The sequence below is a fragment of the Argentina silus genome (genome assembly GCF_951799395.1).
Source record: "Argentina silus genome assembly, chromosome: Y".
NCBI lineage: Eukaryota > Metazoa > Chordata > Actinopteri > Argentiniformes > Argentinidae > Argentina > Argentina silus.
Genome location: NC_139654.1, coordinates 26,411,552 through 26,424,199, shown reverse-complemented (window position 1 = coordinate 26,424,199; position 12,648 = coordinate 26,411,552). Strand labels below are relative to the sequence as shown.

The 12,648-nt window shown below is 44.2% G+C and overlaps 1 protein-coding gene across 1 annotated transcript in view; it reads left to right on the top strand.

Annotated features, from left to right (window-relative positions):
* The first annotated feature begins 1,842 nt into the window (after positions 1-1,842).
* The window catches only part of LOC310823846 (max-binding protein MNT-like), a 29,292-nt gene continuing 18,486 nt past the window's right edge, over positions 1,843-12,648 (top strand). The window contains exon 1 of the mRNA XM_083696717.1: positions 1,843-1,974. Coding sequence (XP_083552843.1) covers positions 1,902-1,974 — 73 coding nt within the window. The 5' untranslated portion in view covers positions 1,843-1,901. The remainder of the gene's footprint in view (positions 1,975-12,648) is intronic.

Sequence of the window (12,648 nt, the reverse complement as noted above, 5' to 3'; positions counted from 1 at the left end):
TGGGAGCTCCAACCCCCCCTCTCCATGTCCTGTACACCAGGAGGTGTAGGACCAGAGCCTACAGGATTATGAAGGACCCTCACCACCCGAAACATGGACTGTTCCAGCCGCTGCGGTCAGGAAAACGCCTCCGCTGTCATGCAGCAAGAACAGAGAGGCTAAGGCTGAGTTTCTTCCCCCACGCCATCAGAATCGTCAATGATGACCCCACCAGTGCCCCCCTCAAGTCACTCACACATGCACTGTCATCTTAACACATATGCACACACATAATCATCCATCTGCTATTTATATTGCTTACTTATATGCTTACTGGTTATACTGTTCATATTGTTTATACTGTTTATACTGTCCATACTGTATATTTTTTAGTACTTCTATTTTTATTTTATTGTATTTTAAAACTATTGTATTGTTGCACTACTCTGTGGCACTGTCACTTTTGCATTTCACTGTATACTTGTATGCACGTGACAAATAAAGAATCTTGAATCTTGAATCTTGAACTTGAGGAGTGACTTTACCGTCTCCACTCGGTTACATGAGAAGGGCATGGCTTTATGGTTTCAAACTTGGTGTCACAATCACAGGATGACACAAGCATGTGCAAGAGGACAGGCTCATTGTAATGAATGGAATGAGGAATGATATGAAACATGCATCCCAACCGTACAATACATCAGGTAATGTAAGTGGGTAACTCACATATGGCAAGTGTATAGCACAATTACATAAATGTTAACATGTCAAGAACTCATCATGCCAGTCTGCATAGATGGTGCACTGTAAATGGGCACATGCTGGATAATCTGTTCATCAAATAATTACTTTATTGTTTCAACATGAAACAATTTGAATGTAGCATGTGTGCATTTGTGGTTATGCATTTAACAGTAGTTTTCGCTGTGCACATCCTCTATTTTAACAAGTTTAGCTAGCTGATTATAAATCACTTAGAGCAAGGGAAACTTAATTGAGTGGTGTGTAAAGGTTGTACAGTAACATATTTTGCAGTATCTGCGGTTTGTATGTATGTCCTGTAGTTCTGGGCCAGACTGTAGGTTTCAAACATAGGCTTTGTATAATGTGCAATATGACATGAGAGAGTCCAAAATGCATATCAATAGAAATATAATTTAATTACATTTCTGTGTAGATCAAACCAATTTACACACTATGCTGTATATGGTGATATTTGTACAATCAGACAATTTCAGAATACGCTATACTAAGTGTTACTGGTTTTGGTGAATGTCTGTAGATGTTACTTAGTTAATTACAACAAAAATGTAAATATTGAAACCTATCTGGGATGTAAATCAACGCAACTGTTGAGGTGGAAGATATTAATTGTTTATGCAAATATTTAGCCCATACGCGTGAAAGCGCCATGTCTACATTGTTGTTCTGCACGGTGATTGGCTTGTAGGTCATGATATGTTAATAAGATGCAAATTTACAGCAGTGGATGGTTAGAGCCAATGAATCGCGGTTGAGAGAAACAGTAACTTCACAGTGTGTCTACGACTTTGTTAGTATCCATGTGAAACTTGATAGTATCTATAAGCACACTGAAATGGTGGAATTGTAACGACCACATGCATTTTAAAAATACTAATCCACAACGTTGATGTGACGTTCCAATTCCAAAACACCACTACGTATTTTCCATGAGCCACTGAAGAGTATGGGAGGTAGTATGGGCGGTCGCAAAGGATATGTTTTGGGCCCAGATTGTTTCCTACTACTCTGAGCGCCATCTTATTGCAACTCCTCTACGTATATACGTAGTTTCTAGGAGGGGTATCCGATTTCCCTGTTCTTCCGTTTTGCAGTGCAAAACCGTGTTCCCCTTTCTTCATTTTTATTCTTAAAACTTGATTCTCAAATACGAGCAAAAAATGAGCATCGAGACACTTTTAGAGGCGGCCAAGTTTTTGGAATTGCAAGCCCAGCAACAACAGAAAGCACGTGGTAAGTGGGGGTTACAACAAATTGTAGGGTGTCAAAATGTATTGCATGTTGGCATTTGAAAGTTTAGAATGTATCCCTCTACAATGTGTGTTGGATACAATTTTAAGATCACTACAACGATCCTCTGAATGCAATATATGCCTTTATAATGTGATTTAATCGTTATTTATTTCATACATTGAACACGATATAGTTCGTCCTACAGATCGTGCATATAGATTAACTGCCTTTGTTTGCTTTGGGGTTGTTTACATTTACATTTATGGCATTTAGCAGACGCCTTTATCCAAAGCGACTTACAACAACTATTCAGACTATTTGAGCTTCCTTGTCGTGTGCATTTTTGAGGCTATTGAGTTTGTCGTGAGCAATTTAGATTTTACTAAAAATGACAAATGTGCGTCTTTCCATTTTACTTGTATTAATCCCAAGAATTATGTGATTTCACTCGCCGTGGCAGGCAATGGTATGTACTAGCCATGATATTTGCTGCATTACAGCCGCAAAGAAGCGCCCGTTATCAAATCTTGTTGCAATCGCATGTAAGCTACTTGCAACAATGTTTCAACTGTGATCACCTGGTAAAGCGTTACGTTTACACTTAGCCAACGGTCGCCTTTAACGTTACATGGTAACCTTGATTCATTACGACATCCTCATATTCCCCCAAAACAAACAGTCTGCATTAGGGCGCTGGCAACGGGAGTGTCAACCCCAATATAATGGTGACCTAACATAGCAGGGCTTAGCTCTCATTTCATAAGATGGAGTGTCGTGGTATGAGTGCTTACATGTTTTGGCGTCACTTATCTCAGTTTTGAAAATATCCACGTACTTCCCATCATCGAAGAATTTCTCCGGCCCCACGAAATATCCAAAGGGCTGCTTTAATATCCATACAGATTAACTGTACAAACATTATAACACGAAATCACAGTGGAAAACTCCAAACATGGCACTCCGGATTGTATTTGCATTTCCACATCTACTTTTACTCTTATGTCGTTTAGCCAATCACCCTCTGGTTTACCTGCACACTATGCGGAGTGCCATGTTTGGAGTTTTCCACCATGGCGTCGGGTAATGACGGATATGAAGTTAATCAGATGATTGAGAGTACGTTGATATTTTCAAACCTAGGATAAGTGATGCCGAAACAGGATAGGGCTCATGTTGAAATAAGTCGCAAGCTCCTGCAAGCCAATACCATGACACTCCATCTCATGAAATACAGGTCTTCTGCACAGAAAGACACTATTTGTTCTGATGGGCCAATCAGGGAGGGCCATAGGGCTCTCTACAGTCAAGTAGGCATATCGGAGGAACCATTCCACTGAGAGACAAGTGGTATTTTCTGTGTTAAAACCCACTAGAGGGCTCTGCCAGTATGCAAATCATGCCTGTGCGACCTCCACAGCCTGAGATGCAGCAAATTGTCATGCTTGGATGGCTGTTGTGATGTATTGTAAGATGGATTGGTGAAAAATTATTATTGCAAAAAGTGTTATTGCTCACTTGAGATTCTGCAATAATCTGATTTTCATTGAACATGTCAAATGATTCATAACTTATATGATTGATATAACACATGCTATTTTCTCAACTTTCATAAAAACACATGAAACCTATATAACAAAATCCCCCTAATTGTCCTGAAAAGGAAAATGTATTACACTTGATAGCTCATGTTTGTTGAATTGTTATAAAAGATGAATTTATGAAATGGATGGGGGGGAATTCTGCAAACTTAAGATGGTTTTAATTAACTCATAGCGATATAATGTTTCTCAGTTGATTCTGCGCGTTTCAGCAGTATGCTATATGGACAAAGCACGCTCACAAAGCAAAGAGTGCAGTTTGTGTAATTAATTTTCCGCTCTGATTCAACGTGAACACGCGGTGCCAATCATAAATGTTTACATGCCATGTGCAATGACGAGAATAATAATGGGAGCAGGCAGGTGTTGCTAGAATGAAGGACATTAAACTGTCCTGTTGACATGCTTTTTTCATGTTATTCTGTTATATATAAGACTCAAAACTGTTAATCTGTAAACAAATTATATTTTCACTGTTTTACTGCCTGTATCCAACGAGTAATCTGTAGTTGCCTACTGTCTGTATTTGACTGTTCTTCTTCGCCCCTGTCTGTCATACCATGTATCATAGTTGGCTACAAATGAATAACTTTCATATGGATGTCATATCATCACTGTAGCCTTGGACAGTTGTTGATATGTGTGACATTCATGATCTGTAGGCTACACATTTTGATTCAGTTCCTGTGTGCTTGCTTGAGCTCTGCTAACAACAAGCTCAAATCGTTTCCCAATTAACAAACAAAAGACAATTTATCTAGCCACGAGACCAGTGTTTTAGAGATAAAATTTGCATGCTGAGTACAATCTAGTGAAGTTCATAATTTCAACAAATTCTGTTTGACATTCAATTATTGATTTTACTGTAACCAAAATATTGCATATTTTAGAGAACTTATCAATTCCATTTTACATCACAAAAATAATAAAATGGTTGTGTTATTTTATGCATTTCAAATTTTTTTCAGGCTACCCAGCTTCGAAGTGTGGGCTTGAGGAGTAGCCTAACCAGTGTGATATCTAGGCTACCAGAGCGCATATCGGTATATTAAAGAGTTAGCTAGGATAGAGGGACTTCAGTAAATACTCAGACAACTGCAGCGTAACTTGGCAACATGCGTAGGATAACAGATCACAGAACCATGACGAACATCTCTGCTGTGTTAAGTGAGGCAATCAGGATGTTCTGTAATTTAGCGTGAACCTATTAACCACTGGCCCACTGTAGCCTTCATGTCTTGCGCCTATCGCTGTGAAAACATTTAATGAATTATTTGTTTGTAACTAAGAAATCTCATGGCCTTTGGGATTTACTTGAAAGTCAGGTCGCGTGACGTGATTTCCCAGATTTCTGGTGAGTGACATCATCTTCTATCGAGAAACAGTGCAGTCTGGACAGGTCTGGTCTGCCTGACTGCCCCCAGCAGTTTGGAGTAACGAAGGGCACACTCCATTTTGGCTATAACAATGGTTTGCTTGACTATTGAACAATACCCCAAATTCCATGACAGTCACAGCCCAAAGCAGGGGTATCATTACCTCTGGTCCAGGGCGTAGAATGCTATTGCCCTGAGACCAATACAAAACGTTGGTGGCCTCTTGTTTATCGGGCAATACTTTAGTGACTATCTTCAATATATGTTCTTTACTCACCAAAGTACTGATGTTGATAGACTGCTGACAACCTGTACTTCATCTGCTCAAGTTTCTTATTTCTCCAAAATACAAAATAAAATAAAATCCAAGCACTTTGTTTACCGTCTCCAGTTTTTCCGAGTTGAGAATATGGCATGAGTCACATGGTCAGTGCACTGGACTGTCCTGCACTGACCATGTGACTCACCACAGCTCAAAAACTGTTAGTGCTGTTTTATTTCCTACCGTATACAGTGCCTATAGAAAGTCATCATACCCTGTGAAATCTTTACCTTTTGTCACATTAAACCCTGGAAATTAAAATAAATCAAATCTAACTTTTTTGAGCTGTATGTACACATTATAACCCTCATCAAAGTGAAAATAAAAATTGTAAAAATTCTGGACAATTATTAAAAATTAATTAGTGAAATACCTGGTTTGGTTAAGTGATCAGCCCCTTAGAGTATACCATTATAAACTTGCTCAGGTGCAACCAATCAACTTCCAGATCAAACACCAGGCTAATTGCCCCCCACCTGACATCAATTGTAGTGGTTTTGATTACTTCAGAATAAAACCAGCTGTTTCTTGAGGATTCCACTACGAGAAGTGCATGGTTCTGCAAAGAATTCACCATGGTTGGAAAAGTACTTTCAAAAGGCCTCCGGGATAAAGTTGTAGGAAGGCACAAGTTAGGTGAAGGCTACAAAAAGATTTCGAAGGCTTTAGCTATCCCTCTGAGTACCGTTCAGAGCATCATTAAGAAGTGGAAGGCGTATGGCACCACCAACACCTTGCCTAGATCAGGCCGTCCGTCCAAACTGGATGACCGAGCCAGGAGGACATTGATCAGAGAAGCTACCAAGAGGCCAAAGGCAACTTTGAAGGACTTACAAGTCTTTATGGCTGGGACTGGTCTGTCTGTGCATGTGACAACAATCTCACAAGCTTTACACAAAGCTGGCCTGTATGGCAGGGTAGCAAGAAAGAAGTCTTTTCTGAAAAAGTGCCACACTCAGTCTCGTTTGTGGTATGCAAAAACACACCTGGAAGATTCTGTTGCCATGTGGAAAAAGGTTTTATGGTCAGACGAGACTAAGATTGAACTTTTTGGACTGAACTCCAAGCGCTATGTTTGGCGAAAACCAAACACAGCACACCACCCAAAACACACCATACCTACTGTGAAGCATGGTGGTGGCAACATTATGTTGTGGGGATGTTTCTCTTCAGCGGGGACTGGGTAATTGGTCAGGATTGAAGGGAAAATGGATGCTGCCAAGTACACCCAAATTCTTGAGGACAACCTGCATCCCTCTGAATTCCCTCTGAATTTGACTGAACTCGAACAATTTTGCAAGGAAGAATGGGCAAATATTCTCCAATCTAGGTGTGCAAAGCTAGTAGAGACATATCCAAACAGATTGATGGCTGTAATTGCAGCAAAAGGTGGCTCTACAAAGTATTAAATCAGGGGACTGATGACTTTTCCAACCCTGTTATTCTTGTTTTTCATTTTTTCATTAGTTTGATGTTGTATGGCTAAATTTCTTTTTTTTTTTAATGGGTTTTGATTTCAGGCTGTAGGACAAATATAGTAACTATTTCAAGGGGGTATGATGACTTTCTATAGGCACTGTATGTATTGGAAAGAGGGAGCATTTTGTCTTCTTTTAAATCTATACTCCAACAGTTTGGATTTGAAATCAAACAATTACTATGAGGTTAAAGTAGAGTTTCTCAAACTTAATTACAATGTTTTCTTTTTTCAGATTGGTTTCACCATTTATAAATCACAACCCTTTTTATACATAGTCCCCCTATTTCAGGGCACCAAAAGTATTGGAAAATTGGCTTGACAGGTGTTTCTGGTTAGTTAAGTGTGTTCCGTCACATAATTTGTGCAGGCATAAGAGACCTGTTAATGTCCAGTATTGATTCTAGGCTTTAGATTTGCCTTTGGAGTCTGCTATTGGTGTCTGTCAACCTGAGGACCAAAGAGATGTCAAGGAAGCCATTATGAGGCTAAAATATCAGAAAAATCTATCAGAAACATAGCCAAAACCTTAGACTTAGCAAAATCAATCAACAGTTTGTAACAGTTGTACAGTTTGTAACAAAGAAAGCACTGGTGATCTCAGCAATCGCAAACAGGCTGAGAGGCCAAGGAAGAGTGGATGACCGAAGGATGCTCACCATAATTAAGAAAAAGAAAAACAACAACCGTCCCACAGATCAGGAACACTCTCCAGGAGATAGACGTGAATGTGTCAGAGACTACCATCCACAGAATGTCACCAGCTGAACTACAGGGGCTTTTCTGCAAGGTGCAAACCACTAGTTATCCTCAAAAAGGATTGTCCGGTTACAGTTTGCTAAAAAGCCTGCAGAGGTCTGGAAAACGGTCTTGTGGACAGATAAGACAAATACTATCATGTACCAGAGTGATTGCAAGAGGAAAATTTGGAGAAAAAAGGATCTGCCCAAGATTTACAGCATATCACTTCATCTGTGAAACATGGTGGAGGATGTTACTGCTGACAGCAGCAGCAGAATGTATTCTGAAGTCTACAGAAACATTGTCTGAGTACAAGCAAATGCCTCCAAATTCATTGGATGGTGCTTCATCATACACTGCAGGGTGTTAGATACAGTTGTGGTCAGAAGTTTACATACACTTGTAAAGAACATGTATGTCATGGCAGTCTTGAGTTTCCAATCATTTCTACAACTCTTATTTTTCTGTGATGGATTGATTGCAACACATACTTCTTTGTCACAAAAAACATTCATGAAGTTTGGTTCTTTTATGAATTTATTATGGGTCTTCTGAAAATGTGACAATCTGCTGGGTCAAAAATATACATACAGCAATGCTAATATTTGGTTAAATGTCCCTTGGCCATTTTCACCTCAATTAGACGCTTTTGGTAGCCATCCACAAGCTTCTGGCAAGCTTCTGGTTGAATCTTTGACCACTCCTCTTGACAGAATCGGTGCAGTTCAACTAAATTCGTTGGCTTTCTGACATGGACTTGTTTCTTCAGCACACTCCACATGTTCTCGATGGGGTTTAAGTCAGGACTTTGAAGGCCATTCTAAGACCTTAATTCTTTTTTTCTCCAAACTTTCCTCTTGCAATCACTCTGATACATGATAATATTCATCTTATCTGTCCACAAGACCTTTTTCGAGACCTCTGCAGGCTTTTTAGGTACTTTTTAGCAAAGGATAACTAGTTAATTCTATTGAGGATAACTAGTGGTTTGCACCTTGCAGTGAAGTATCTGTAGTTTGGCTGGTGACGTATTCTGCAGATGGTAGTCTCTGACACATTCACGCCTACCTCCCAGAGAGTGTTCCTGATCTGTGGGACAGTTGTTTTGGGGTTTTTCTTAAGTTTGGGAGCATCCTTCGGTAGATGGATTCCTACTGTAGATGTCTTCCTACCAGCCCGTTTGTGATTGCTCAGCTCACCACTGCTTGCTTTCTTCTTTAATGATGTTACTGTTGATTTCGATAAGTCTAAGGTTTTGTGTTTCTGTTTCTCTTATATGTCAGCCTCATAATGGCTTCCTTGACTTTCATTGACGGTTTTTTTGGTTCTCATGTTGGCAGACAACAATAGCATTTTATCACTCTGTCTTTCAACAACTTAGATTAAATAGCTGTGTTTGCGGTTAAGACATTGATTTTAGAATAATAGATTTTGCCTACTGGTTATTATGAAATGCATATAGAACTATTGTCTTTGAAACATATTGTGGCCATCGGTGAAGTCAGACACAAATCAGCTTTCACAGTCTCTTTATTGCCAAGCCAACTGAGAGACAAAGAGTTACTTAGCATGAAACACTGGGGTCATCAAACCGAACAGCAATGTCACCCATGGTTTCAGTATTTAACAACATAACATAAGTCTGAACACAATGCATGCTGGGAAACAGGAAGGCACAATGCTAACTGTGTAACCCTGTTGCTACACTGCCCCCCACCAGCATGTCGCTATAAGTCCCTATAGCGACAGGGAAGCCGTTCCCACCGCCTACAAACTCGTGGGGTCGCAGGTCCCTCTTCCCCACTGTCCGTTTGGTTGGGATGGTTTATGGGTGTTGGTGGAACCGTGCCGGATGAACTGGATTGGTCTGCAGGTCCGTCGGCCAAGAGGCGGTAAGGTGCCAAGCGGTCCCGATGCAAAACCACCACCCACCCCTGCACACACAGCTTCACCCGGTACACGTCATCCGAAAGCTGCTCCAACACCTCACAGGGCCCCACCCACTGGCTGGTAAGTTTGGGTGAAACTCCCCTCTTTTTCGAGTTGGGTTGTAGACCCACACCTTCTCTTCAGCAGCAAAGGAGAGGCCCTGACAATGAGTGTCATACGCCCGCTTTTGCCTTGCCCCCGCCTGGCGCTGCGACACGAAATCGTGTGCCTCAGCCAGATGTTGTTGGATGTCCCGCAGGCACTCAAATCCGGGTATCTTGGGAAGATCAGTGCCAGGGGGTGTGCCAAAGGCTAAGTCTGCCCACAGGACCAGGGGTAGGTGACGGTCCCAGTCTCGCTGGTGTCATGAGGTGACGATAGCGAGTTGCGTTGCGGGTGTCCAATCGAACCTCTCCACCAGTCCGTCGTCCTCGTGTTCCTCACCCCCATGTGTTGGCACACCTCAGCAAACACCTGCGCCTCGAAGCTGGCGTCAGTGTCCACGATAAAACGGCGCCCAGGATAAGGAAGAATGAGTGTGGTGGTCAGGGCGGCGCAGAGCTGGGCAAAGGCGGCTGCACAGTTGTCTTCCCAGTTGAACTCTCGCCCCTTGTGGGTGAGACGGTGTAGGGGGCTGGCGATGGAGGTGAAGTCGCGGACAAAACATCGGTAGTAGGAGGCGAGCCCTAGGAAGCTGCGGACCTCGTTGACGTTTTGGGGGACTGGCCATTTCTTGACCGCCTCCACCATGGCAGGATCGGTGGCCATGCCCTCTGCTCCCACCACATGGCCCAAGAACTTGGTCTCGCGCTGAAGGAGGTTGCATTTCTTGGTGTGTAGGCGCACGCCTGCCCCTCAAATGGCTTGGAAGACCTGGCGGAGGTTCTCCAGGGCCAGCTTGAAGTCAGTGGTATGGACCAGAAGGTCGTCAAGGTAAGCCACGCACCGGTTTGGGGGAATGTGAGCCAGCACCCTGCCAGTAGCCGCTCCGTAGGTCAAGTGAGCTGAACCACTGTGACCCTGCGATTTGGTCCAGGGCCAAGGGTAGGAGTCCTTGCGGGTCACGTCATTCAGTCGACAACAGTCCACACACAACCTCCAGTTGCCATCCTTCTTTTTGACCATCTATCACTCCTGCCGCAGCCATCTCCAGTATCATCTGCTCTGCAGCTTCACGCTTGGCAAGCGCTAACCGGTAGGGTCGCAGTCTAATGGGCGGGGCTGTGCCAGTGTCAATTGTGTGCTGCACCAGGTTGGTCTGGGTGCACTCCTCATCGCGTGCAGCGAACATGTCTGTGAACTGTTGGAGCAGGTCTCTCAGCTGTTGGCTCTGAGAGTCCAGCCCTTCACTGCTCCGCTGATATTGATCCCGGACAGCGGTGACTGTGTCTGATGAGGATGTCTGTGGAATGGTAGCCTTGACGGAGGTCTCCGTCGTTGTAGGTGGGCCAGGCAGTGCCGTTGTCACCGGGTGGTGGTGACAGTGGCGGCATGACTGGTGGAGACATCCCATACGTCCCACCTTCCTCCCTTGACGGCACTGGAGTTCCTCGACACATTGACCAGAGCCCCCCAGCGAGTCAGCAGGTCCAGCCCGATGATGCAAGGGTCTTGGATGTCGGCCAACCAAAACTTGTGAGTGGTTGCGGTGTTCCCTGCCTCCACCGGCAGCAGTCGCTTCCCCAACATGCCGGCTAGTTCCCCAGTCACAGTTCTGATTTTCCAGGCGGTGGGTGTCCACCCTGTCTCTGGCAGCACCCCTGGACGCACAATGGAGATGGTGGACCCCGTGTCCACGAGGGCCCAGCAGGGGCGTCCCTTGATGGAGCGAAGGAGGTAGAGGCCATGTGCGCGGCCCACTCTGCCAATCTGGTGAAAGTTCTCAATGGGGGATATGGTCCGTTGTCTCCCCATGGTGCCACCCCGCTGTAGTTTCCCAGCTGCGGAGCGCTATGGCGTTGTGGTGCAGGGGCGTGGCAGTTACGGGCTACGTGCCCCGCTTCTCCGCAGGCGTAGCATGGGTCGTTGAACTGGCGCGTCCGGGGCCCGAAAGGGTGGTCACTGTGGGCCTGGTTGAGCTGGTGACAGGTGAGCCTGGCAGATTACCCTTCCTTCAACGCCTCCCTCGTCCTCGTTGATGTTGGCCTGACACACCCAGGGGCTTAGTTGAATAGGGCCATTACAGCCTCCACCCTTTCTGCCTCTTCCAGCACAGTACTGAAGGTCGTCGGTGCTGTGATGCGGAGGTGCTCATTCAGCCTCTCTGGTGTGAGCCCCTGGATGAAGGCACTTAGGGCTAACTCTTCATGAGCTGCAGGATCAACAGTGGGGTAGCCACAATGTGTATAGAAGCGCACATCTGCTGCATAGATTCCCAGTGTCTCGCCCTCAGCTGGTCTCGCATGCTGTCAGTGGAGACCCGTCGACCAAAGTGCCATTCTAACACAGCGGCCAGTGTCTGGTAGTCTTGTTGTTCGGTTGGCGCCAGGTCGAGCAACACCTGAAGCGCGTTCCCTTCAAGCGCCAGGGCAATGTGGGCAACAGTGTCTCGGGTGCTCCAATGGTTGCACATTGCCGCCAGTCTTACTTGAGCTAGGTATGGCTCTAGGGCCGTGATGCCAGCGTACCGTGGGAGCTTAAAGGTGGTCCTTGGTGACGACAGCATCGGCAGGGGGCACTGGTGTTGTAGTGGAGATGGGATGGCGGTGGCCGATGTATTGGCGGCAGCCAGCGATGAAGTCACGGTGGGCGGCGACCTCTCGGCGGCATCTGCTTCGGCGCTCACTGGGCCATGGAGCCAGCCGGCAGGAAGGCACAATGCTAACTGTGTAGCCCCGTCGCTACAATATCTTTACCATTCAATACATCACACATCAGTTGCTCTGCCTGAATAGCAGGCCTACCACTTTGATTAGTGTTAATATTTCGAATGCTTGCACACGGTCTACTTACGAATTCTATTCAAATGTATTTAATACAGTACGTTTACAAAGTACAATTGTCCACAATTGTAGACATGAAGACATGATATGTTCTAAACTGAGGTTTATTCAAGGACAGTCCAGGTAGTAAAACTGAGAATATACAGTGGGGGAAATAATTATTTGATCCCCTGCTGATTTTGTTAGTTTGCCCGATTACAAAGAAATGAGCGGTCTATAATTGTTATGGTACTTTTATTTTAACAAATAGAGACAGAATATCAACAAAAACAGTCCAGAAAAACATATT